This window comes from Engraulis encrasicolus, unplaced genomic scaffold, assembly GCF_034702125.1.
Source record: "Engraulis encrasicolus isolate BLACKSEA-1 unplaced genomic scaffold, IST_EnEncr_1.0 scaffold_28_np1212, whole genome shotgun sequence".
In the NCBI taxonomy this organism is placed as follows: Eukaryota; Metazoa; Chordata; class Actinopteri; order Clupeiformes; family Engraulidae; genus Engraulis; species Engraulis encrasicolus.
In genome coordinates, this window is record NW_026945577.1 from 252,501 (window position 1) to 280,389 (window position 27,889).

Genomic DNA, 27,889 nt, shown 5'->3' on the forward strand with positions numbered 1-27,889 from the left:
CGTCCAGAGGAACGTGATTGTCATTCCCAAGTCCATCACTCCACACCGCATCGCTGAGAACTTCCAGGTCAGGCTCTGGTACACATGATGGGACACACACACACACACACACACACGTGCGCGTGATGTACCTACACGCATACAAACTCACAGTTAACTGTTACATACAAACACACAAGCCAGCAGGATTTGGATTGTTTAACACATTCAATACCAGCCGTTTTTTGGAATTTAGCTGTAGACTCCCAGCCAATTTCATCATTTTTTGTCATTTTTTGAACAGCCATCGAATATTTTGTCTTCAACCCACAGACACATGTCAGGGCTTGTTCGATAGTGAATGTGTTAATGCGAGTTGATTTTTTGACACACACACGCACAGGCACACACACATCTACACGCAGGCGCACACACACCTACACGCAGGCATGCACCATGTCCATTTTCTCTAACGTGTGTGTGTGTGTGTGTGTGTGTGTGTGTGTGTGTGTGTGTGTGTGTGTGTGTTCAGGTGTTTGATTTCCAGTTGAGTGATGAGGAGATGAAGACAGTTCTGGGCTTCAACAGGGGATTCAGGGTCTGTCCAATGCAGTGGTAAGTCTCTCTCTCTCTCTCTCTCTCTCTCTCTCTCTCTCTCTCTCTCTCTCTCTCTCTCTCTCTCTCTCTCTCTCTCTCTCTCTCTCTCTCTCTCTCTCTCTCTCTCTCTCTCTCTCTCTCTCTCTCTCTCTCTCTCTCTGTGTCCCACACGCGTTCGTACATGTAACATAAGTCATCAGACTCAGGGTCCAAATTATCCACATAAAACATAAATAATTATCACATACAACATTAAAAAAAATCATCCACCCTCTACACCCACTAGGTGGCACTCTAAGAGAGAAATCTAGATATACGGCCTACTACAACAGAACAAGCCCGTCTTGATAATGCAGGGGAGCAAGCAAGCGGTTTGAATAAAGCTCACAGAGTTCTTCTACATCTGCCTCATGACTGATATCTTTCAACAGCCAGGTGGCATTCAGTTTTCCCTTAGGAATTGATGAAGTCTCTCTCTCTTTCTTTCTTTCTTTCTTTCTTTCTTTCTTTCTTTCTTTCTTTCTTTCTTTCTTTCGCTTTCTCGCTCTCTCTCTCTCTCGCGCTCTCTCTCTCTCTCTCTGCAGGGCGGTGAAGCATAAGGACTACCCATTCAATGTTGAGTACTGAAGACCCTGAACTCAAGCAGTACTGCCTGCACCACACACACACACACACACACACTCCAGTTACAACCTTACAAGTCCTGGTGTGTGTTTGATGAGAGATTGGCGCACACATTCACATACATGATGCTGTCCTGTTGCGTTTCTTTGGTTCGTCACCAAATCTTCAGACTTGTTTAACTCGTTACCAAAATGAAAATACTGAGTCATGTCAGCTAATGGAGGGAGAGTTACTTGTGTTGAAAAGTCTTGCTTTCTTAAACTGCTTACCATGTACGTATAAGAATGAGTTACTGTTGTTAGCTTGTGAGGGTGTGTTTGTGTGTCTCCAGATTTGTTTTACTCTATACCAAACTGAAAATGCTGAGTCAGTCACATGAACCAAAGGAGGAAGAGTTACTTGTGTTGAAATGTCTTGTTTTTTCAAACTGCTTTGTCATGCCTACCAATTTGTGAGGGTGGGTGTGTCTGTTTGTGTGCCCACTAGGTCAAGAACTGAGTGTGTTAAAGGTGGTCATACAGGTTAACCATCACTGATGACATGACACATTTATGTCTCAAGCACTTAAGATATGTATACAGTTTGAAAAATTATCTGAAATGGTGTCTGAAATAGTCTGTGTATTAACATTGAGTGATGTCACATTGGGGACTCCCCCTAGCAGGGAGGCTATGGAATCTTGGGACTTTTTCATATAATGTAATATTATGTTATGTTTTGTAGTACCCAACCAAATCAAATACAATGGATAATAGTTTAAATGTGTGGGGTGGAAGCGTTACGTTACATTACATTGCATTTGGCAGACGCTTTATAGCAGGGGAAGGGAACCTATGTCTCGAGGGCCGTTTGCGGCCCTTGAGGCCGTTTTATCTGGCCCCCGATATAATTTTAATGTTATGCAGTTTCACATGAAATATGACATATTTTGTAAAGGAATCTTAGAAAATAAATTTGCAATACAATTAAGTTATATTCAGGGGACCTAGAGAGGTTAGGGTCTGTTGTAAAGGTGGCTGCCTTCAATATAGGCCTAAAGTGCAAGGGGGAAATCCTGGTTTGTGTTCATAATACGGCCCTTGGAGGACTTTTACGGCCCTCTGAATTTGAAGTGGCCCTTCGAATGAAAAAAGTTCCCCACCCCTGCTTTATAGCCAAAGCATCACCTTGTTGTTGTGATGTGACCAAAGTAAAATGCTTAGGAAACAGATCAATTCAGTGTGTGTGTGTGTGTGTGTGTTGTACTGCTATTACTTTATGTGCACACTCTCTGTCAGGCTGTCTGATGCATATTTAGTGTGAATTGATCAGAATATCACTCCTACTTCACTCCATGACATGAAACGCACAAATTAAGTTACACCTGTGTTTTTCAATAACCAGTGTCTATTCAGTTACTGCCTTTTCTATTGGGCTGCACATTAAAGTCTTGAAATGGGTCAGTGGGGGTCATTGTGCCTCTCTCTCTCTCTCTCTCTCTCTGCGCATTTTTTTGTGCACTCCTGCACTCCCTTTGTTTGTACCCTGTATTTTACCTTTGTTTTGTTTGATGTTGTTATTCCCTTATGTGTTTTATTGTGCTGCAACCTCCCTGTCTCTGAGACAAATTTCTCCTTAGTGGAGACGATTAAAGAAACCTAATCTAACCTAACAGCCGTTTCGTGAAGTCAATTATTAGGGGCCAAGCAGCGAAGCTGGCGAAGGCCCCTATAGAGTTAGTAGGTTTTCTTCATTGTTATTATTATTATCTAGTCACCATTCTTCTCCGACTGTAAGTCTATGGCAGCCTATAGAACCGTAGGTAGGAAAATGCTGTAAATTGGCACACACATTCGGGGCAGACTCAGCATCACCCACAGCGATTTATAGGTCCCAAGCCCCAACACTCTAGCGCCACCAGCAGGTCAAAGTTGCAGGTACATTTCTGCTTGTAACTTTTGAACCGCTTGGCCAATTTTCATAAACTTGGTATCACTGGAATCCTTGGGCCAAGACAAATCCAACGCACCCTATGACGTCATTTTCCGCCAGGATAGTTTTTCCGCCATTTTGCATTTTATGAAATTCAATAAAAATGCTACTACTCCCACAATTTTCGACCAATTCACCCGAAACTCGGTATATAGTATCTCGGGACTGAGCTACACATGGGGTCTCAAGGAATATTCGATAACTTTTATCGTTTAGCCGTGACAGCCAATCAAAATTGTCGTAAAAGTGGCGAAACAGGAAGTGAGGTCATATCTCAGCAACCGTTTGTCAAACTAGGCTGGGTTTTTGTACACACATAGTAGTCCATCCCAGGACCTACCACAACAAAAATCATATCCCAAGCTCAAACTCTGTAGCGCCACCAGCAGGTCAAAATTTTTGCTACATTTTTGCCTGTAGCTTTTGAACTGTACTCCCAATTTTCAAAATATTGGTACACAGGTCATCCTCACACCATGTTGCACCCAGGTATGGATTTTCGTAACGATTGAAAAAACTATCAGCTCACAGCAGCCATTCAAAATTGTGGAAAGAATGGAGGGATTTTTTCTCATCTCTCTGTCTCCTCTGCTCCCCTTGCGCACGTTCACTGACACCATTCTCGGCAGGGGGTCAAGCCCCACTGCCCCAGCCCCTGCACCCCACCCCCCACCCCCTCCTCACACACACACAGACAGACAGAGGGAGAGGGAGAGGGGGGGGGGGAGAGGGAGAGGTAGAGGGAGAGGGAGAGGGACAGAGAGGGAAGAAGGGAGGGAGGGAGGGAGAGGGAGGGGGGAGAGGAAAGAATTTTGAACACCTCTTGTTGTTTGCCGGTGACAGCCAATCAAAATTGTCATAAAGGTGGCAAAACAGGAAGTGAGGTCATATCTCAGCAACCGTTAGTCAATTTCTGTTAGGATTTTTTGCACACATTCTAGTCCATCCCATGACCTCCCACAAAAAAATCCAGACCCCAAGCTCTCTAGCGCCACCAACAGGTAACAGGAAGTGAGCTCATATCTCGACAACTCTTCAACGGATTCAAACTAAACTTGGTTTACGTGATCACACTCTCGTCCAAGGAATGCACACCAACATTGGCGAGATTTGGACCAAGGGGGGCGCTGCAGTTCCTTCTGTTGCCGTGGCTGCTCTGGCAAGTTTACTGCTTGGCCCCGCATTGCTGCTTGCAGCTATATTTGTTATTAGTCTACTGTGTGTGTTGTTGATAATATGTAGGCCCTACCTCCACTTACAGTTTACTGAGCACACAGATATGACAGAAGTACATGAGCAATTTCCACAGCACTGACCGCAGTCCTCCAAGTGCAACTTGAACAACGACAAGTTGCACTTGAATAAGGACTGAGGTACCAACTGTTATGCCTTTGGGGCAACTGGGAGCATCAACAGTGCTGCGAACATTGTATCATTCAGTTAGGCCTATTTTGTTTTGTCCACCACCTGTGCCACTGATGTGCGCGTATTCTCTGCTTTCATAGATATGACGCCAAGAGAATGGCCAGTCAGTTATTTTTCACATCAGATTACTTTTGAGGCGTTGGTTTCGTCAATGGTAAGCTAGTCTGACCCAGAGCCGAATTCCATGGCTCTGGTTTGACCGGTACGGAGTGGCGCACCCCGAGCGTAACGACCGCACCTCGGAGGACCAATCCACGGGAATATAACACTCGCATCGACATGACAATCGCAGACGGGAAGTTCGCAGTCGGGAGTCTACTGCTCAACTCTTCCACTCAGCGTGAAGCGCATCGCAGAAGCAGATAGCCCAGAAAGCATCCTGTAGCCTACGACTCAGACACGATGGCAACCTCGGTGAAGTTGAACACAGGAGCAGAAATGCCCCTCGTCGGGCTGGGTACATGGAAGGTAAGGAAATAATAATAATGTAATAATAATAGTAACAATAATAATAGACAATTAAAAAAACTGGGTGGGGGCAGTTATTATTCCCCTTTGGCATCCGCGAAAAAAACCTCACGGCACGCTACTGAAGGAAGGTGGACTACCAGTAACTAGTCACGGGAAAAAAAATTATAGCCTCGTCAGTTGTAGGATATTTCAAGAGCAGCGTGTACATTGCGCACCTTCTGCATTAACGCATCCGAAAACTCTTGTTGTGGTTTCACTTTCATTGATGCGCAGCGCACTCGTACAAGCTTTGGACTCCAGAAGTAAACGCTTGCAGCCGAGCACCAGGACGTTTGCAAACTACAGACAGATGGATGTCGAGTTGCGCTTGGAGAGTTGTCCAGAGTTTGCAACTCGGCATGCATCTGCAAACAAACGATGGTGTTAATGCATTGGTGGCTACCAATTAGAGCTCTACCTTCTTGATCATGGTCGTGCGTAATCTGTTGCTATTGCCAGCAAAAAAGCGACCTAGAACATTTGGGGGTGACTTCCACAACTGTCACTCACTCCATGCCTTTATCTGTCGGCTTTGAGCAGTGTGTGTAGTATAACTGCTATGATGATGTGTTCGCATATCTCTGCCTCTTGAACAGTCTCCACCGGGTAAAGTTGCTGAAGCGGTGAAGGCTGCCATCTCCACCGGGTACCGTCACATCGATGGTGCATTCGTCTACCAGAACGAGACGGAGGTGGGCGAGGGGATCCAGCAGGCCCTGATGAAGGACAAGAGTGTGAAGAGAGAAGACCTGTTCGTCGTCAGCAAGGTGTGTGTGTGTGTGTGGTGTAGTCTATTTTTTGTGCTGGGTATACTGTGTATTTGAGTATGTTTTGAAGTGGGTAAACTGTATATATTAGTGCCATTCTAAATAATGGATCAAGCAATTTTAGGTGGGTATACTGAAAGCCCTGAAATTTTGAATTGGACATACTGCGTTAACCTACTTTCTATGTAGACTACACCACTCTGTGTGTGTGTGTGTGTGCGCGTGTGTGAGCGCGCGCGTGCACATGCCTGCGTGTGCGGCGCGCGCGAGTGGGAGCAGAGAATTATAGGTCTACTTCCCATGGCATTGTGTGTGTGTGTGTGTGTGTGTGTGTGTGTGTGTGTGTGTGTGTGTGTGTGTGTGTGTGTGTGTGTGTGTGTGTGTGTGTGTGTGTGTGTGTGTGTGACTGTATCGTCAGTGATGCGCAAAATGGATCCATTACTTTTAATCCAATGCCACATATTCCAAATGACCTTGTGTTACCTGTCTAAGGTGCTGTTTCCACGTAGCTGGATATTTTTATATGTGGATATTTTTTTCTCCTGGTTGCATTGGTTTTGCATTGGTTTTGGCCTTCCGTTTCCACGAAGCAGATATTTAAAAATCCAGGTATGAAAAGCAGGAGAAAAAAATATCCTGTTTAGGGGGCGGAAACGCATTTGTTACAATGGAGGATTTATTTTTATCCACATGTTGCGTTTACTCCTCAACAGGAGAAAAAAATACCCTGCTAAAAAAATATCCTGCTACGTGGAAACAGCACCTAAATAAACCAGGTGGTCATTCAATCAGCCAAGTCACCTGGCTGAAGTTGACAGGTAAAACCAAAGTCACACTCGTAGCCCAAAGGTTGCCGGGTCGACTCCCGACCCGCCAGGTTGGTGGGGGCAGTAGACGCAATTAACCAGTGCTCTCCCCCATCCTCCTCCATGACTGAGGTACCCTGAGCATGGTACCGTCCCGCCGCACTGCTCCCCATGGTGCGCCACTGGGGGCTGCACCTTTGCACGGGTGAGGAATACATTTAGTTTCGTTGTGTGCAGTTTTCACTTGTGTGCTGTGGAGTGCTGTGTCACAATGACTATGGGAGCTCACTTCACTTCCCATTGTGGACTGGTATCCGCTCTGTGCAGAGTGACTTGCTTTTTTACAATGAGTGCATTCCAATTTGTGACCTTGCGTCCTCCACTTGTGCTTGTGTGGCCTCACGTTTTGCTGATGCCCTGCCTCCATGGAGAAAACAATCAAGTTTCCCCACTGTCAGCCTAGCCACAACAATTTTTGGGGGGGACTATTGTTCATTCACCAAAAAGTTTGCAAATGAGAAAATTACTTTACAATTGAGCTTTTGCGAGATATTGAAATATAATGCTGTTGTCAGTGATGTCATCACGACATATTACTTCCTGGTGCGAGGCAACAAGCACAAGTGGAGGACGCAAGGTCGCATATTGGAACACACCCTATGACTAAGCACTTTGCCTTTGTATGGCAGTCTCATCCTGATGTAATTGTTACACATGTACGGACATGACACCACACAGTTGTTACGCCAGCTATTACGCTTACCAGTGTTGTAATTAGATCAGCAACTGTATTTCAACTACTTCTTCTTTACACACTGTCTACGTTTACATGAGACATTTAATTCAGAATTAACTCACTTTAAATCATTAGTGAGTGAACGATTGCTATCGTTACCACTTCCACGGTCCGCTGTCAGAAAACCCCATATACAACTTCTGACAGCGTGGTCCGACGGAGTGTCGTGAGGAAACACTTTTCATTTGAAAGCATCGCTTTACATGCAGCATTCAGATTTGTATCAACTGCTGGCATTCCGTGATGAAAAACAGTCTCACAGCAAGTTTATTTGAACAGCATTTTTTCATTATGGTGTAGATTTTGAGACAGGCATGCCACGGGCACCACGCAAATGACGTCATCCTACCTAGTGCCCCTTTAATGTGTTATTTCCTACTATCACAGCTGCGGAGTACCTTCCATGCCAAGGCAGCTGTGATATTATAGTAATTCAGTAATTAATGTGTTATTAATATTAATTAATTCAGTAATGAATGTGTTATTAATATTAATGAATTCAGTAATGAATGTGTTATGTCCTATTATCACAGCTGTGGAGTACCTTCCATGCCAAGTCAGCTGTGAAGGGGGCGTGTCAAAAGACACTGACTGACCTGAAGCTCGACTACCTGGACCTCTACTTGATGCACTGGCCAATGGGATTCAAGGTACGTAACGCATACACACACACACACACACACACACACACACACACACACACACACCCAGACACACACCTCAACCTGTTACACTGGCCAATGGACTTCAAGTTTCGCAACATACACACTCACACACGTACATGTACATGAAGTGTCGGAAAAATGAATTGCGAAAATAGAGTTTCCTTAGTTCTGCATTTTACCGCAACGGCTACATCCGCATTTAGACAGCAATGCATTCTGGCTCAAAAAGTTGCATGACAGTTAGATTTCCTATCAAACTTCAAAATTTCGGTGATGTTGCGTCGACGAGGTGACATGTCACATGGTGTCAAACTATCGCGGGATGAATGCGACTGCAGTAAGATCTTGCAACCTCTGCAGTTGCTTATCCCTTCAACGCTCGCCTGCAGACCGCCTCCGAGGTCACGCGCCCATGAACTGGTTGGTCAACAACTCACTCACGTGTGTATATGAGTCTTGTCTCACACCCCTACACAAGTTTGCGCAGGTCCCCACTTCAGCTCCTCCTCACTGCCTGTCCCCCCACTCCTCACACGTGGTGTGTTTGTAGAGCAAACCGGTGCGAGTTCATCGTCTCGTTCATATTTGTGTCCGACTGTAAATGCGCTGTTTTAATACAAACCACATTGTGACAACAAGTTCTCGCTCACGTGCTTTGTCTACATCGATCGACAAAAATCCAATGAGCTTAGTGCCCGGGTGATGCTCCCACCCCATGTGACTTTACCTCAACATGACTTAACCTATTGTGTCCTGGAGACGCTGAATTCAGGTTCTTGAGATTTGAGCTGTTTTATTTAAAAAAAGTGGGCAAGCTAGAGCTTGATGAACACATTCTAAGGCAAAACGAGGGTCCTAGCTTTTAAATGCAACTCATTTCATGTTTGTATGTGCTTCGGAGGCTGAGATATTTAGGATTTAATAGGCAGAGGGTACCCTTTCCCAAAAAGGGCTTAGGACAAAATGGGTTAGCACATTCCGTTCCCTTGACCTAGTGTGCACAAAACACACCCAGACAAACCAACATCAGTAGCTCATTCCTATACAAGCTTGACAAAGCAGTGTAAGGAAACAAGACATTTCAACACGAGTAACTCGCTCTCCTTCAGCTGAACGTGACTCGATATTTTCAGTTTGGTAACGAGTTAAACTAAAGTCTGAAGATTTGGTAACAAACCAAAGGAACACAGCAAGATTGCAAGAGCCTTCACAGGTGGCACAATGTATGTAGAATGATGTGTGTGTCAGTTTCTCATCACAAGGCCTGGATTACACACACACATGCACGCGCTCGCGCACACACACACGGCAGCCTCGCTGCAATAAAATACCGGCACAAACTGATGGTATTGCCAGTGTAGGCTATGTGTGAACATGGTGTGTGTGTGTGTGTGGGTGGGTGGGTGTGTGTGTGTGTGTGTGTGTGTGTGTGTGTGTGTGTGTGTGTGTGTGTGTGTGTGTGTGTGTGTGTGTGTGTGTGTGTGTGTGTGTGTGTGTGTGTGTCTGCAGGCAGGATCTGAGTCTGAGTTGTTTCCGCTGGACAGTGAGGGTTTGACCATAAATGATGAAACCAACTTCCTAGACACCTGGGAGGTAAGATAACACCACACACACACACACACACACACACACACACACACACACACACACACACACACACACACACACACACACACACACACACACACACACACACACACACACACACACACACACACACACACCTGGAAGGTGATGTCAACACCACACTACCATGCACACACACACACACACACACTACCGAACTGTGTGTTGTGTACACATACAGTACACTCACACACTCATCTCTCTCTCTCTCTCTCTCTCTCTCTCTCTCTCTCTCTCTCTCTCTCTCTCTCTCTAGGCTATGGAGGAGCTGGTTGATTGTGGTCTGGTGAAAGCTATCGGCGTTTGCAACTTCAATCGCTCACAACTGGAATCGCTGATCAACAAGCCTGGACTCAAATACAAACCTGCTAACAACCAGGTAAACACACACACACACACACACACACACACACACACACACACACACACACACACACACACACACACACACAGACACACACACACACACACTCCTGAACAAGACTGGTCTTTAAATACAAACCAACGACCACACACACACACACACACACACACACACACACACACACACACACACACACACACACACACACACACACACACACACACACACACACACACACACACTACACACTCGTGGAGGGCATCCTCAATAAGCCTGCCTTCAAATACATACCTGTCAACAACACAACACTGCTAGCCTGGAGACGCCATCCTATGTACTCCACCCAAAGATTTTGGCTCCACACATCGTCTGGCAAAAGCCTCCAGCTTGGTTCTCTCAGAGTTTAGTCAATCAGCAAACAGTTGAGAGTGGTAACTATATTCCCAGGGGGGGCAGGATTTGGCTGGCCTTTACAGGTCTGTGGTTGGGCACCTCCATGCATCCAATGCCCGTCTTCCATATAGCTTTCTGGTCAGTCATTAACGTGGCACGTAATTGGCTGAGTAAACTGTCGACGGAAATAACTCCATTTTGGAAGCTGAAAAAACAATTTTGGCTGAATTCACTAGCTTAGCATTTCCCATTGAAATGACTGGAGGCGGGACTTATTCACTCTCTCCAGTTCTTATACTACCTCCATGCTTTTGCCAGACTGTTTGAGTCAACAATGAGTGCGTATTAATATGCGACCTTGCCTCCTCCACTTGCGCTTGTCTCCTCGTCCCGCCTCCTGGCCCCTCCTCCGTGGAGAAAACGATAAAGTTTCCCAGCTGTCAGCCTAGCCACAACAACTTTTGAGGGACTGTTTTTCATTCACCATCCCAATTGCAAATGAGAAAAAGACTCTACAATTGAGCTTTTGCAAGATATTGAAATATAATGCTGTTGTCAGTGATGTCATCATGACGAGAAGCAAGTGGAGGAGGCAAGTGGAGGAGGCAAGGTCGCATATTAAGACGCACTCAATGGCTTTCGCCCAGGCGGGGGTGAACAAGACCTTCCTCCAATCCACATGACATGTGCCAACACACACCCAAAAGGTGCAGCCATTCTGAAGAAACTTGAAGAAACTGGATATTTCTCAAAGTGAAGTGTTCTTGCCTTGCTAGGACGAGTAACACCTATTTTTTGCAGATTTCACCGAAAAAGTATCCAATAATTAAGTAAGGGTTAACGTTCGGCGAGAAGGTCGCTACCGTGGAATAGCAGCACGACAGAGACCCCGACGCGGAGCGGAAGTGCTGCGGAAGTGCTGCTAACAAAGCGACCGACTCGCCGAAAGTTAACCCGCTTATTATATGGATATACTTAAATGATTCACACATGCGGGGACATTTCTTTAGACCTATTTAATGTTAAGATTGTTGCTGCGCAAAACAAAACAGTGCCGTTGTGGAACACCGCTAGGCAACAGCTAGGTAGGCTAGCCAGGACAACAGGTGTTGTCTATCACAGCAGCTGATTAGAGTGACAAAAGACCGGACCCCCTGCGGAGTGATATGAAACATTCGCTTTAGCCACTGACTTGTATACAAGCCAGTGGCTTTAGCAGTGAACGTCTTGTTGCCATTGACAGCGGTAGCCAGGACAACGGGTGCTGTCTATCACAGCAGCTGATTAGAGTCTTGTTGAAAAGTCGCTTTAGCAGTGAAAAGTCTTGTTGCCTGGACAGCGGTCTGTTATAGACCAACCCGTCCGTTATCGAAAAATAACAGACGTCCGAACGTTGGGGAGCCCCGTTGAAATGAATGGAGCATTCGACAGATGACGTCACAACCATATAATAATTGTTATTAATAATTGCATACAACGGGTGCGTTACTCGTCCTAGCGAGGCTAGAACACTTCACTTTGAGAAATATCCACTGTCTCAGACCGACGTCTCCATTGCTGCGTCTGAGGAGAGATTTTATTCCACAGTTAGAACCCTGAGGCTGTGTCCAGCCAGAGATAAATGGACCTTAAATGTTTTAGCTGCCACCATGACACAGCAACACACAGGCAGTGTTGCCAGATTTGTCTGATCAAATCCCGCCCAAAAGGTTATCAAAAACAGCCAAAATAAGCAAAATTCCGCCCAATTTCAACAAATTGCATTGATTTCCATGGACACAAAACTGCAGGGAAAATTTTTTCCCGTTTTTACCGGCAGACCGCCATCCTAAGTAGCCCAATTGGGCGGGTAACCACCCAATCTGGCAACACTGCACACAGGGGTAATTGACCTCTGCGGCCATGTTTGCAAAGGGTGTGTGTGTACACGTGCACACACACATACACGCACACACACACGCACACACATTATTAGCTGCTGCAGCTGAGTTTGTAAAGGCCACAGAGACGTAATGGCATCAAGCTTCCTCCTTATCCAAATGCAGCCTGACCATTGAGTAGAGTAGAGTAGAGTATACTTTATTTTCCCCAAGGGATGACAAAAGACCAACAAAGGGGAAAGGGGAAATTTGTCTTGGGCTTTACCCACTGCATTGAATACTGTACCCACATACCCAGCATACATTCATACAACATAACATAGAAACATAAAAAACATTGAAAGCATAGAGAAACATTGAACTGTGCACTGCTACTGAATAGAGGAGATAGGGTACGTTCTAACCTCCCTTCTTTTAATTAAATATCTGTACTATTGGTCTGCTCAGCACAGCACATGATACCTAAGCAACATATGATATGATGTTGTCAACCCCAATTTTAATCATTACATTTCAAGCATCATATCCAAGCACTTAAGGTTTTTCTTTTGCCTTAAGACATGTAAAAGTTTTTATCTTTTACCTGACATGTTTCGACGGTGTTACTTCCGCATGTATGCTCCCTCATCCCTGTTCATGGTACTTGGGCTTGGGCAAGTACCATGAACAGGGATGAGGGGGCATACATGCTCTCACACACCTGGACCACCATCCAAAGAGGACAACTCTAACAGCAGGAGGTGTGACCAACCTGTCATTATTGGCAGGGAGGTCACACCTCCACAACAACATCAGCAGATTTTAAAGCATGTCACTCATCAACATCACAGTGACCCTCTGATGAAGACGGAAGTAACACCGTCGGAACATGTCAGGTAAAAGATAAAAACTTTTACATGTCTTAAGGCAAAAGAAAAACTTAAAATGTTTAAGGTAAACAGCTAGACATAATGAACTTAATATTTGGATGGACATCAAACTTAAGTGTCAAAATTCAAGAGAGTTCTTGTGCACAAGCCCTCAGCAATGCAGGTGCAGGTGTGAGGCAGGAGAAGGTGAACAATGAACAAAATTCAAAAGACATCGTACATTGCTGACTGTTCTTTTCCTTGCGTTCGCGCCGAAAAAATTAAGTAAGAAAAAGAACTGTGAGCAGTGTGCGGTGTCTTTTGAATTTTGTTCAATCAAACTTAAGTGTATTTACAAGGTGCCAGTTCCAAGGACCTATGATGCGTACACAATGGTATCATTCTGAGAAAAAGCAAGTGTTTCTGTTGTGACGTGGAAAAACAACATTTGTACATCACAAGGCATGCAACTGGTCTTGTAGTGTATGTGCTTGTGTGTGCTTGTGCACTTATGGGGTGGGGAACCTATGTCTCGAGGGCCATTTGCGGCCCTTGAAGCCGTTTTATCCGGCCCATATAAATGTTATGCAGCTTCACATGAAATATGACATATTTTGTAAAGGAATCTTAGAAATTCGATTTGCAATACAATTAAGCTATATTCAGGGGACCTAGAGAAGGTTGGGGTCTGTTGTAAAGGTGGCTGCCTTCAAAATAGGCCTAAAGTGCAGGGGGAAATCCTGGTTTGTCTGCGTAGTACAGCCCTTGGAGCAATTTGAAGTGGCCCTTCGAATGAAAAAGGTTCCCCACCCCTGACTTATACCCAGTATTCTGTAACTTCAGGAAATACGTGTTAGTGCCAAAAGTAATTCAGTGACCCAACAAGTTTCAAAATCAGGAAATAGCGTAGTTTTGGGAAGTTTGAGTCTGTGAACAACACATGTGCATGTTCATGTGCACACACACACACACACACACACACACACACACACACACACACACACACACACACACACACACACACACACACACACACACACACACACACACACACACACACACACTGACTCACTCACTGAGTCACACTCTCTCTCACACACACACATAAAATCTCTCTCTCTCTCTCTCTCTCTCTCTCTCTCTCTCTCTCTCTCTCTCTCTCCCAGGTCGAGTGCCACCCCTACCTGACGCAGGACAAGTTGATCAGCTATTGCCAATCACAGGGGGTCACTCTCACCGCATACAGCCCCCTGGGGTCCCCAGACAGGCCATGGTGAGCACACACACACACACACACACACACACACACACACACACACACACACACACACACACACACACACACACACACACACACAGACGCATACAGCCCCCTGGGGTCTCCAGACAGGCCATGGTGAGCACACACACACGCGCACGCACGCGTGCTAGGGTGCATCAGATGCCCCTTATGAAAAGATATCGCTTTGGCCCTATAGTAAAAATGTTCTACACCCAGTAAAAACACACTGTGTAAAATATTTTGAAATTTGGATGAAGTCTACCGGGGCCACCAGCCCCATGAAAATAGAAAATAATGGTGATAGTCAGAATCTTGGAATAGAAATGGACAATTTGCTGCATAAAACTACCCAATAAAAACATATTGTCTCAGCTCTGTGATAAAAATGTTCTATGCACAGTAAAATCACTCTGTGTAAAATATGTTGAAATTTAGATGAATTCTACCGGGTCCACCAGGCCCATGAAAATACAAAATAATGGTGATGGTGATGGGCAAGCTGGATTCCAAAGCTGAAGTCCAGTGCCACATATTCCAAATGACATACCTAGTTTTACCTTTCCAGTTAGGGCAATTGGACAGGTAAAACCAGGTAAATTGAAATCTGTGGCACTGGATTGTAGCTTTTGAATCTAGGTTTGCCATTGTCTTAAAACAGAGGTGGACAAACCGTGTGACACATTTGCCACAGCCAATATAATGAACCAGCTGAGCCTAATTACCACTTAAGCCAGGTTGATGAGGTAATTAGTGAGATCACCTGTATTGGGAGCACAAACAGAAGGAATATCTAAGAAGGTTGTGTATTCAGTCGATCCACTTACACAGACTTCAGTCTCAGGACAGACTGATGGTGAAACTGCTATATTTAGGCAATTTTAGGCTATATTTAATTCCTTGCTGCCTTGGACCACTGCTAGTATCAAGCAAGAGATTGCAAAGCTGCATGACTGTTATTTTTGTGTTTCACCTGTGGGCCTACAATTCATGGAGGAACATCTGTACTAAAGCTGTGAATGTTCCTTGGAATGCCTAGGCTACAAGGCAGTCAATACAACTGTATTGAAGAGTGCCATTACTTCTTTATCCCATCGCCTGTGGTAGTATTTCACTTTACTCCATCAGATGAGTACCATAACTTACCTGAGAGGCCCTTGGCAATGGACTCTGGACCTGGTGATACCCATGACATACCTAGAAGCCACTTATGTACAGGTTTTGGGAAGCCACTCTTTCCAACATCACATACAGTTGTATTGTATGTACTCTATTGAACTACTGCAGGGATTTCTTGAAAAAACACAAGTCATTCCAAGGAGCATTCACAGCTTTAGTACAGATGTTCCACCAGGTATTAACACCTACCTGTACAATCCTGTAGGAACACAGGTGAAGCACACAAAAGTCATACAACTTCGCAATCTCTTGCTTGATACTGGCAGTGAGTGGGTCAGCTGGTTCATTATATTGGCTATATTTGGAATATGTGGCACTGGACTTTGGAATCCAGGTTGCCCATCACTATCACCATTGTTTTGTATTTCATGGGCCTGGTGGACCCAGTAGAATTAATCTAAATTTCAACACATTTTCCACAGAGTGATTTTACTGTGCATAAAACATTTTTTTTATCACACAGCTGAGGCAATATGTTTTTATTGGGTAGCTTTATGCAGCAAAATGTCAATTTCTATTCAGGACTGGACTGGGCGATAAATAGGGCCCGGGAACTTTTGGATTTAAGGGGGCCCCCTCATTATTATTAGTGCCGGAGAACTGACTCACCGGTGGGCCCCGCACCCTCATGGGCCCCTATTTTCAGTAATGTAAAAAAAAAAAAATGGGGGCCCACGAGGGTGCGGGGCTCACCGGGAAATGCCCGCCATGCCAGATGGTCAGTCCAGCCCTGTTCCAGCCCTATCACCATTATTTTCTATTATCATGGGGCTGGTGGACCCGGTAGACTTCATCCAAATTTCAACATATTTTACACAGAGTGATTTTACTGTGCATAGAACATTTTTATCACAGAGCTGAGACAATATGTTTTTATTGGGTAGCTTTATGCAGCAAAATGTCCATTTCTATTCCAAGATTCTGACTATCACCATTATTTTCTATTTTCATGGGGCTGGTGGCCCCGGTAGACTTCATCCAAATTTCAAAATATTTTACACAGTGTGTTTTTACTGGGTGTAGAACATTTTTACTATAGGGCCAAGGCGATATCTTTTCATAGGGGGCAACTGATGCACCCTAACGCGCGCACACACACACACACACACGTCGTGTAGTGATATATTCCATGTTTTGTTAACAGGGCCAAGCCAGAAGATCCTTCTCTGCTAGAGGAGCCCAGCATCAAAGCCATCGCTCAGAAACACAACAAGACCTCAGCACAGGTTAGACTCACACACCCCTACAGTACACTTGCCTGTACTCTTTTCTTGTCATTAGGGCTGTAACGATATTGTATCGAACCAAGAAATCGTGATCTAAACAGTCACAATACTGCCAAAGCCGTGGTCTGAATTTGAATTTGCTTTGTCTGAAATGAACTGTTGTTGTGTGTGTGTGTGTGTGTGTGTGTGTGTGTGTGTGTGTGTGTGTGTGTGTGTGTGTGTGTGTGTGTGTGTGTGTGTGTGTGTGTGTGTGTGTGTGTGTGTGTGTGTGTGTGTGTTTTCCAGGTTCTGATCCGGTTCCAAGTCCAGAGGAACGTGATTGTCATTCCCAAGTCCGTCACTCCACACCGCATCACTGAGAACTTCCAGGTCAGGAAGCACACACACTCACACTCACACTCACACACACACACACACACACACACACACACACACACACACACACACACACACACACACACACACACACACACACACACACACACACACACACACACACACACACACACACACACACACAATGTACCTACACACATTCAAACACAGATTTAAATGTTGCACACAAACATGCAAGCCACTTCGGGAATTTGAGAGTCTTACATTTTGATGGTTTATTTGCATTACATTGCATTACATCAGGGGTGGGGAACCTTAGCCTGGGCCAATAGCCGACTGTTGACTCTGTCAATCAGTCTGGCAAAAGCCATGAGGAATCCGTCTCCGTGGACGATGGGAGATGGTCTGATCTTACTCTATCATTTAAATTAATTGATGTTCCAAACTCAAATTAAAACCCATATTGTGCTTTATTAGCATGCCTGTTACGTTATAGCGTCGCTAAAGCATACAAATAACAAAACGAAAGTGTGAATATAGTTACCTTAACCAATCAGTAACAGAGCTCGCGGGTGAGTTCTACGTCACCACTCTCAACTGTTTGCTGATTGGCGAAACACTGAGAGAACCGAACTCGAGGCTTTTGCCAGACGATGTGCGGAGCCAAAATCTTTGGGTGGAGTACATAAGATGGCATCGCGAGGCTAGGGGAACCTATGTCTCGAGGGCCGTTTGCGGCCCCCAATGTAATTTTAATGTTATGCAGCTTCACATGAAATATGACATATTTTGTAATGGAATCTTAGAAAATACATTTGCAATACAATTAAGTTACATTCAGGGGACCTAGAGAAGGTGGGGTCTGTTTTAAACATAGCTGCCTTCAATGTAGGCCTAAGGTGCAGGGAGAAATCCTGGTTTGTGTTCATAATATGGCCCTAGGAGGACTTTAACGGCCCTCGGATGAATTTGAAGTGGTCCGTCGAATGAAAAAGGTTCCCCACCCCTGCATTACATTAAATTGCATATGGCGGATGCTTTTTGACCAAAGTGAAATACAATCGAGGACATAATCACAGCCAACATCACGTAGCAGATCCAAAGTACACAAGAAATATACAGAATAACAAGTGCAGATGCAAAGTAGGTTTTTAATGATTTGGGTTTCACTGAGGGAAAATTTCAGAACACACACACACACACACACACACACACACACACACACACACACACACACACACACACAGTCTCCATTTCCTCTAACATATTACGTGTGTGTGTGTGTGTGTGTGTGTGTGTGTGTGTGTGTGTGTGTGTGTGTGTGTGTGTGTGTGTGTGTCTGTCTGTCTGTCTAGGTGTTTGATTCTAAATTGAGTGATGAGGAGATGAAGACAGTTCTGGGCTTCAACAGGGGATTCAGAGTCTGTCCAGTCCAGTGGTGAGTCATGCACACACACGCACACACGCACACACACATATCCACACAGTCAACGCATCGGGTTCGGCAATGGGAGGCACAGTACGAGAACGCTGAGCTAAAGGGGCAGTCCGGTAGCCCAACGCTACCGCACTGTATGAGGCTTCGGGAGGGAGGTTTACTAATGTTCCACGCCACACTCTGCTAGTTGGCCTCCGTTACATTGGGAATACTGATAGAGAGTGCATTCCAATATGCGACCTTGCGTCCTCCACTTGATCTTGTGGCCTCACGTTTTGCTGATGCCCCGCCTCCGTGGAGAAAACAATTAAGTTTCCCGCTGTCAGCCTGGCCAAAACAATTTTTGGGGGACTGTTCTTCCTGTACCATCCTGTTTGAAAATGAGCAAATGACTTTACCATTGAGCTACTGCAAGATATTGAAATATAATGCTGTTGTCAGTGATGTCATCACGACGTATTACTTCCTGGTACAAGTGGAGGACACAAGCACAAGTGGAGGACGCAAGGTCGCATATTGAAACGCACCCAGAGAGTGGTGCTGGTGGTGGTAGTGGTGGTGCTGGTGTGGGGGGTGTTAGAGATAGAAAGGAGGGGCTGGAGGGGGGAGGGGGAGGGAGGTGTCCTGGGTGTTCTTGGTCGCTTATTTGTTTATAGCTGTTTACTCAGCATCGCAGCAGCAGTGGCAACAGTTAAGCCTTCACACTAGATACAGTACAGGGATGGAGTATGGCTCCAATGGCCCCTGTTCTTATGATGAGGTCCAGGAGACAGATAGATAGGTTGGTAGGTAGCAGTGGTGGACAAAGTAAAAGTAAAAGTTAAAAAAGAAACAGAGTTTCTTTCCAACACAGGTAACTTATCTGTGTAAAAAGTAGACCAATGTACTTGTTTTACGATAAGTTGATTCTGCACAGGTTGGGTTGAGTTTGTGGTGGGTCCTTGTTAGGTTTTTATTGTTTTTCAGTAATAACAAAGTCTATCTCAATAGGTAGGTAAAATGGAGTAAACGTTGTAACAGCTATGTAATGTCATGTGCTACTGTTGTAATTACCCCACAAAAGTACTTTTACTTTTACTTTGTCCACCACTGGTAGATAGGTAGACTCCATGGGCCCCTGGTCTTATCATGAGGTCCAGGAAACGGATAGATAGGTAGACTCCATGGGCCCCTAGGCTTATGACGAGGTCCAGGGGGTGTTAATTCAAAAAAGGTTGAGAACCGCTGAGGAGCAGAATACTAGTAATCGATTCGGCAGGTTTTCACCAGGATGCTGCGTGCAGTGCTTAACATCAGCGATAGTGCACATGTGACCAACGAAATTCTGTATGAGGGAAAACTAAGGTTGAGAGAGAATATTGCTGTAAGGAGAATGAGACTTGCAGGACATTGCCAAAGGCACCTAAGAACTGCCAGCCAGTAAACTGGTGCTGTGGCAACCGTCGCGTGGGTGCCGGTTAAGAGGACGTCCCACACTAACATAGATGGACGTGCTCAAGAAGGATGCAGGAACCCAGAGTACCAGCCAATTGAAATTGGGAATCGGGATGACTGGAAGCAACGATGGATGGCTCGTCTGAGGACGACCTAGAGAGCAGTGCATTGCAATGCAGGGGCAGCACAATTCAGTTATTGATTTGGCAAATGCCATAATGTGGCATATTTTTTTCAAGTTTCAATTACTTCCTGGGCATTTTCAGAGCAAATGAACTTTACATTAAATTGAAGTTCTTCAAAGTATTGAAAACTGCAGGACTGATACTATACAACAGCCAATCATAAAATGTTGTTCAGTATCTGACTGCTTGTATTGCCTTGCTTTCAGCAGAAATGCATCGTAGAATATGACTGAATTGATTCGAATCGAATCGTTACCTCCCAAATCGTAATCAAATCGAATTGTAAGGGCAGTGCCACTGCACACCACTAACCTTTACCTGTTTTTCCTCTTTACCCACTCTCTCTCTCTCTCTCTCTCTCTCTCTCTCTCTCTCTCTCTCTCTCTCTCTCTCTCTCTCTCTCTCTCTCTCTCTGCAGGGCGGTGAAGCATAAGGACTATCCATTCCACGCTGAGTACTGAAGACCCCTGAACACAAGCAGTGCTGCCTATACCACACACACACACACACACACACACACACACTCAGTTACAACCTTGCAAGTGGTGTGTTTTCACACACACACACACACACACAGAGAATAAAACGATTCATTTTAAAGAAACATGGCATATCGTGATGTGTTTTTTTTTTCATATCGACCAGCATGCGGGTATGCGCACTTTGCCATTTCAATGCATTCTAGTTATCATTTTCTAAACAGAATGCATTGAAATGGCAAAGTGTGCATGCGTGGCACGCTCCTTTGAATTTTATTGGCGGAGTTTGGAGTATCTTATAGGGTTTTCACACCTGGTCCCTTTCAGCCATTTACTGTAAGTGAACTCAGACCTGTGACTCGGCATTTTCTGTGCATATGTGAACGCTCCGAAGTGTACCCAGACCCCTGGGAAGTGAACCCTGCTGAGACCTTTATTCATGTGGTCTCAGTACGCTTCGCTTGTATGTCCTGCTCTGACCAGTGAAACTTGCGACTTGGTGTAATCACTTAAATAGAGCTCTAGAGCAGTGTTTCTCAACTGGTGGGTCGTGACCCAAAAGTGGGTCGCGAAGGGGTCATGGGTGGGTCGCGTAATTCATTGATTCGCTAAAAAAAAAAAAAAAAAAAAAATCCAACTTTTCCTGCAACAATTTACAACTTTTATTTTGATAGGCGATTGAACTTGTGTCATCTGTCGTCATAGATAAAATCAGAATGTTTATGCGAGATAGTAGCGTGCAACCAGTCATTCGAGTGTCGCTAAAAAAAATTGGGTCGCGACCGAATGAGAGTGGAAAATGGTGGGTCCCAAGACTGTTCCAGTTGAGAACCACTGCTCTAGAGGACCAGGTGTGGTCACAGAAAGTCATGGGTAAGCGGTTAGGGCATCAGATTTGTAGCCCGAAGGTTGTCGGTTCGACTCCCGACCTGTCAGGTCGGTCGGGGGAGTAATTAACCAGTGCTCTCCCCCATCCTCCTCCATGACTGAGGTACCCTGAGCATACCGTCCTACCACACTGCTCCCTTGGGGAGTCATTGAGGGCTGCCCCCTTGCACGGGTGAGGCATAAATGCAATTCCCTTGTGTGCAGTGTTCACTTGTGTGCTCTGGAGTGCTGTGCCACAATGACAATGGGAGTTGGAGTTTCCCAATGGGGCTTTCACTTTCAGGAAGACTGACACACCATAGAAGTCTGACAGGACCAGAAAGACCCGCCAGTTCTTTTTGTAATAAACTCACAATATGAATAAAAACATAACTGAGTCCTTTTCCTGTCGGTTCACTTTTTGGTCCACTTAAAGAGGACTAGGTGTGAAAATGCCCATACTCTACTAGGCCATTGTTTGGTTGAGGTTCACATAGGGGGGGAGCATCACCTTGTCACTATGATGTGACCAGAGTAATATATAGAGTTAAGGAAACGGATGAATCATTTTTACTCATTTTTGTGTGTGTGTGATGTGTATGTGTGATGTACTGCTCTTACTTAATGTGCACTCTCTGTCAGAATATCACTCCTATTTCACCCAATAACATTAAACATGCCACATTAAGCATGCCACATTATATTTGTCTTTTCAGTTACTGTCTTTTATAGTGGGCTGCAAATTCAAGTCTTGAAATGGGTCTGCGTGCGTGCGTGTGTGTGTGTGTGAGAGAGAGAGAGAGTGAGTGTGAGCACCCCACAGCCCCTTTGCGCACCACAACTGTGTGTGTGTGTGTGTCATAATTCATAATTCATGTTTGCTAATTGCATTCTTTATTGGTTGTAAATTAATTGCAGAAAAAAATGTATACTCATAATTGCTGAAAGATGTTTTTTAAAAGATTATCAATATGTTCTGTCAGGAATTTATTTCAGATGTGGTCACTGGTTGAACATTATATTTATTATATTATTATTATATATTATAATTTATTGTTATTATTATTATTATTGTTGTTGTTGTTATTGTTAACAGTATATTTAGAACAGAGAATCTTTGATAATAGGCCTACTCCTAAAATCTCTGACAGGGTGGTAGTGGCCATACTGGAGGCAAACAGAAGAGGGCGCTCTATCTCACATCAAGTGCCATGCTACTGGCTTTGACGTCATATGCGGGAAGCAAAATCCTCAACGCTGCCTGTCAGATGTCAAGCTGACCACGGCACGGTTTGTGCGTTAAAACAGCATTTTATTTCCCTATCTTTCTACCTTTAAATCCCTCCGCTGGTTGAACTTCAACAGTACTCAAAATGATGCAGTTTTTGGTGAGTTATCCTGTCGTTTCGTCTGACTTTCAGCGTTTAACCCAAAGGCATTTCAGCTCTCGAGCCACAGTGAGCTTACATGACTTGCGCGTGTGTTCTGTATTTAGTAAACAATTTCCAGCTGGCCTTACAACTTTTGCGCATAGCTTTTGAATAGCAGCCTGCCAGTTGCTTTCGCCTTTGTTTTTTCGTCTTTGTTATCCTGACCCAGTAAGGTTCAACTGTAATCATCACCCATCAGTTGTGAACATGAAGTCAGACCCATAGCTCTCGCTAAAGTATGGGTGATGGAATTATGTAATGACGTGGTTTGTTGGAGAGGCTAATGGCTGTGTGCGCGCTGAAGTATAGCAATGTAAACATGCATTTCTATTTTCTTTATTATTTTATGTCTGAGGAGATTCAGTGAGTCCCATCACTGACGCTGTGTGTTTATTTCCGCAGGTCGGGTTCACCTTGGGTAACGTGGTGGGCATGTACCTGGCACAAAACTACGAGGTAAGCACCTTTGTAGCCATAGACATTGCATGTGTATGTGTCTATGCTCTTAAGCAGAAGTGTCAATCGAACCCTGGTTCAGAAAGTAAAAACCCTGCTGTCACAAATTTCACCCAACCAGCCCTGATTCATAATGACAACTCAGGATGGGTTAGCCTACTGTGCAGTGCACCTATATTGGAAGGAAACAGTTGAAACCATGTATTAGATAACCATTAAGTGTATTACATGGTATTAAATATCTATCTTGCCATTAGTCTTCCACTTCCAATCACATCTTTATACACTCTGGCTTTTAGGCATGACGAGACTGGTTGTTGATACATTAAAACATAAAAAGTGTCATAGTAGATATGTCATAGACAAGGTGAGTTGGGTTCCAAAGTGGCAGAGTCAGGTGCTACAACGTGACCATGCCAGCCAGAGGGCATGATACAGGCTATGGGAGACGGTAATCAGAGGCCCTTTGGACACAATATTAGATAGGGCCTGAATTAGAATTAAATGATTTACAGAAACCATAAACATATTAGAAGCATGCTGCTTCTCTGTGTCTGTGTGCACTTCGTTTTGGGGTGCTTTTGTGTCAGCATGCGTGCGTGCATGTAAGTGTTAAAGTCTTTGGATAAAAACATCTCATGCAATGTACTTACTTATTGAAGGTTCCCAACGTCGCCAAGAAGTTGGAGGAGTTTAAGAAGGATGTTGAGGCCAAGAAGAAGCCTCCAGAGTGAACTGCAGGACCCTGGTGGAGACACCTCCCCCCTCCCCTCCGGAGAGAGCGGCAGAACTCTAGAGCTCGGACGGAGGGTGCTCTGCTGACTGGTTGTGTGGGTGTGTGGGGGGGGTCGTGGGATTGGGTGGTGTTTACCGGTGTTGCAGAACAAACAACAAACCGGTCATCCTGGGGGGGTATACTGAGAAGCTGGTTCAGTAGTAAACCAGGTTAAGTTAACCTTGTGGTAGATGTAAACAGCGGTGTAGTCTACTTTTTTGAAGTGGGTATACTGTATGTTCGAGCATTTTTTGAAGTGGGTATACTGTATATATTTATGCTATTCAAAATAATGGATCGATCAATTTTAAGTGGGTATACTGAAGCCCCTAAAATTTAGAAGTGGGTATACTCCGTATACCTGCGTTCTACGTAGACTACACCACTGGAGGTAAATCACCTAATAGAGGCTGTAGTCCTAATTTCCTTAATTAGATGATGTCAGAAGGTACATCTATTAGCAGGTTTACCACTTCCTGTAGGTTAACGAAGCCTAGTTTATCATCTTAGTATTATCCCCCAGGACTCGGGAGAAGGGTGTACATGCTCTGCTGACTGTGTGGGTGTGTTGGGGGGTTGTGGGAGTGGGTGGTGATTGGGGGCTGGTGTTTCACGATAACTGGTTTCTCCAACAAACTGGTTACCCAGATTTCAGAACCAACAATGATCGGTTGTAAGTAGTAAATGTCGCTCTTAATTTAGAAGAGTTGCTCTTCTTGACCAATCGCTGTTGTGTTCCTCACATCTGGGTAACTACTTGTTTTGGGGACGTCAGATATCGTTTCGCACCGGTTGGGGTTGGCTGGATGCCTGGCCAGTATGCAGTGTGAGGGACCACATCTTCCTATTACCAAAAAAAGTTACAAAAAACGATAAACATTATGTACATATATACATTATGGAAACTACTTCATTTTGATTTGAAGTTCGAGTTTGACAGTGTTTCCTGTGCCGTAAGCGAGAGGCATGGGAAACTACTTCCTGTGTCAACTGCTCTACCAGAGGAACTTCTCATCTCGACCACAAGGTGGCAGCACTCACCACCATTACATTACTTTGCATTTGGCAGACGCTTTTTTGCTGCTGCTGACTACCAAACTCAATAGACATGAACACTAGATGCCGCGTTGATCACTCCATTGTCTTGGAACGACTGGCTGAAGTCAGAACGCCGGTATAACGCTGACATCAGTCGATGACAAGACAATACGCACATTATCCTGTAGGTGTTGGTAACACAACATCTACGTATGGGAAAACATGGGATACCGGCCCAAGACATAGGCACCCAGGGTTGGGTCATGTCAAAAGGCTAAATGTGGCATGTAGTGTTCATTATCTATGATCATACTCCTCAACCTCAGCCCTGCCGTGGCTCAAACACTAGGGCGCTGCACTGTCATGCCGGGGACCAGGGTTCGATTCCCGCCCGAGGTCATTTCCCAATCCTCCCCTGTCTCTCTCTCTACCACTTGCATCCTGTCATCTCTCAAACTGTCCAATCAAAAATAAAAAAAAATAAAACTCCTCAACCTCCCCGACCAAGAGGCCTACCAAGCGTAGACATACTAGGTACGGGTTCGATTCCAGCCTGAGGTCATTTCCTGATCCTCCCCCATCTCTCGCTAACACTCGCTTCCTGTCATCTCTCAAACTGTCCTATCAAAATTAAAGGTAGAAAACAACCCCCCCCAAAAATATTTAAAACTTCTCAACCTCCTTGAACAAGAGGCCTAACAGCGTAGACGTACCAGGATCTATGCACCCCAACTCCAGCAGCCACCCAACTGCTGCACTTCGGGACTGATTTTTATTATATAAACCTTTCTACAAGAAATGCCTATGTGCTTTGTTGGCACAGACGTGTGTGTGAGAGAGTATGAGAGAGTCTGTTTTTGTTTTCTTTTGGTTTTGCTTTGTTTTTTTTGGAAGCACAATTTAATGCTGACCTTAATGTAAACGTATGTTAATGTAAAATTAAAAAGCTGAAGAGGGTGGTCTGAATTGATTTGATTGGTTATTGGATTGGTGTGCTATGGTTTGCAGTGATTGGATGATTAAACCTGATCCTCCCTCACCACAGTGCCCAGTGTGTTTGTTTGTTTGTGTCTTTATTGCTTGTTTACTGCTGCTACTACTACTACTACTACTGACTGGTATACACTCCAGGGGCCTAGGTTAACTTAAGAGGTAAATCATGTTCTTAAAGCGATGGTTCGGAGTAGAATCACCCTAATGCCATTTGAACCGTGACACCCATCCACCTTTACACCCGAAGTGTTTTCTGCCGCAGACTTACATCAACAGAGTTGCCGTGTTATTCGATGTTTATTCCGGTTAGCTTGACTCAAGCGCATATGGATACTGGGCACCGTCTCCAAACTTTCCCCACAAAAATAACATGTCATGACACCAAACTTCTGCAGTAGCACAAATATGGTCTGTACTCACGAAACGAAGCATTTGGAAGTTTGGAAATAGTCCAGGAGTTTAGTATTATCAACACAAGCTGAATAGCTTCTCTGCTGCTAAAGCTGTGCCAACGTTACTTCCGTCATATGAGACAAGCCCGTAAAAGTCTTCAACAAACTTCCAGACGAGAGTGTTAAAAAAGTTTTCACTGAATTGTGATTAAGGCTTATATTTTCAAGGCAATACTTAAAAGATATTTCAAATCTTACCTACTATCAATTAGACAAGGATTTTCGTTATCAATACTGATGCTGAATTCACTTTTCATTGTGCATATTATGAGCTTCGTTGAGGACTCTTACATGCTTGTCTTAGATGACGGAAGTAACGTTGGCGCAGCTTTAGCAGCAGAGAAGCTATTCGGCTTGTGTTGATAATAATAAACTCCTGGACTATTTCCAAACTTCCAAATGCTTCGTTTCGTGAGTACAGACCATATTTGTGCTACTGCAGAAGTTTGGTGTCATGACATGTTATTTTTGTGGGGAAAGTTTGGAGACGGTGCCCAGTATCCATATGCGCTTGAGTCAAGCTAACCGGAATAAACATCGAATAACACGGCAACTCTGTTGATGTAAGCCTGCGGCAGAAAACACTTCGGGTGTAAAGGTGGATGGGTGTCACGGTTCAAATGGCATTAGGGTGATTCTACTCCGAACCATCGCTTTAAGAAAATGAGGACTCCAGGCTCTTCTATTAGATGATTTAGCTCTTAACTTAACCTGGTTTACTCCTGAACCAGCTTCTTAGTATAGGGCCCAGCTGTGTTCATTGATTTAATGTTATGAGGTACTCCAGTGGCGAAAAAGTTTTGTCCTACAAGGAAAAAAGACAAAAACTGCACTGTTGTTGTTGAAAATTCGTTGTACTGGGCCCCGACACTGAAGAAGGTTAAGACCGAAACGTCTGATGGGCGATACAAAACTAGAAGTGCTGTCCTGTCTTCTATATTCTGAATAGTTCTTTAGGAATGAGCACTCAGTTGCTGTTTACTTTTATTGAGGTGAGCGCATTATAAAATTGATCTTAATTCGTAATGTAGAGTTACATAACAGCTACATGTCAATAATCTACCCTAAAGC

At 44.5% G+C, this 27,889-nt stretch overlaps 3 protein-coding genes across 3 annotated transcripts in view; all 3 read left to right on the forward strand.

The window, feature by feature from the left end:
• The window catches only part of akr1b1.2 (aldo-keto reductase family 1, member B1 (aldose reductase), tandem duplicate 2), an 11,303-nt gene extending 8,452 nt beyond the window's left edge, over positions 1–2,851 (forward strand). Inside the window, exons 8-10 of the mRNA XM_063193090.1 lie at positions 1–67; positions 512–594; positions 1,161–2,851. The exon at positions 1–67 is cut by the window's left edge and continues 17 nt beyond it. Of these exons, the coding sequence (XP_063049160.1) occupies positions 1–67; positions 512–594; positions 1,161–1,203 (193 nt within the window). The 3' untranslated portion in view covers positions 1,204–2,851. The remainder of the gene's footprint in view (positions 68–511; positions 595–1,160) is intronic.
• A 1,755-nt stretch (positions 2,852–4,606) lies between these two features.
• LOC134443210 (aldo-keto reductase family 1 member B1-like) lies at positions 4,607–20,898 on the forward strand. The gene is made up of 10 exons (XM_063193092.1): positions 4,607–5,064; positions 5,703–5,873; positions 8,009–8,125; positions 9,650–9,733; positions 10,023–10,145; positions 14,418–14,524; positions 16,854–16,935; positions 17,221–17,304; positions 18,627–18,709; positions 20,747–20,898. The coding sequence occupies exons 1-10, from the start codon at positions 4,999–5,001 to the stop codon at positions 20,787–20,789; spliced, it is 960 nt and encodes a 319-aa protein (XP_063049162.1). The 5' UTR covers positions 4,607–4,998; the 3' UTR covers positions 20,790–20,898.
• A 2,015-nt stretch (positions 20,899–22,913) lies between these two features.
• On the forward strand, positions 22,914–26,290 carry stmp1 (short transmembrane mitochondrial protein 1). Its single transcript, XM_063193093.1, has 3 exons — positions 22,914–23,062; positions 23,507–23,560; positions 24,223–26,290. Exons 1-3 carry the CDS (start codon positions 23,048–23,050, stop codon positions 24,292–24,294), a joined length of 141 nt encoding a protein of 46 aa, XP_063049163.1. The 5' UTR covers positions 22,914–23,047; the 3' UTR covers positions 24,295–26,290.
• The last annotated feature ends 1,599 nt before the right edge of the window (positions 26,291–27,889 follow it).

Bases quoted from the DNA above. Each gene is read 5' to 3' on its own strand.
- LOC134443210 (XM_063193092.1), top strand. From the start codon at position 4,999: ATGGCAACCTCGGTGAAGTTGAACACAGGAGCAGAAATGCCCCTCGTC. The intron at 5,065-5,702 runs GTAAGGAAATAA...CCTCTTGAACAG, and splicing joins TCGGGCTGGGTACATGGAAG to TCTCCACCGGGTAAAGTTGC. The intron at 17,305-18,626 runs GTCAGGAAGCAC...CTGTCTGTCTAG, and splicing joins GCATCACTGAGAACTTCCAG to GTGTTTGATTCTAAATTGAG.
- stmp1 (XM_063193093.1), top strand. The intron at 23,561-24,222 runs GTAAGCACCTTT...TACTTATTGAAG, and splicing joins ACCTGGCACAAAACTACGAG to GTTCCCAACGTCGCCAAGAA.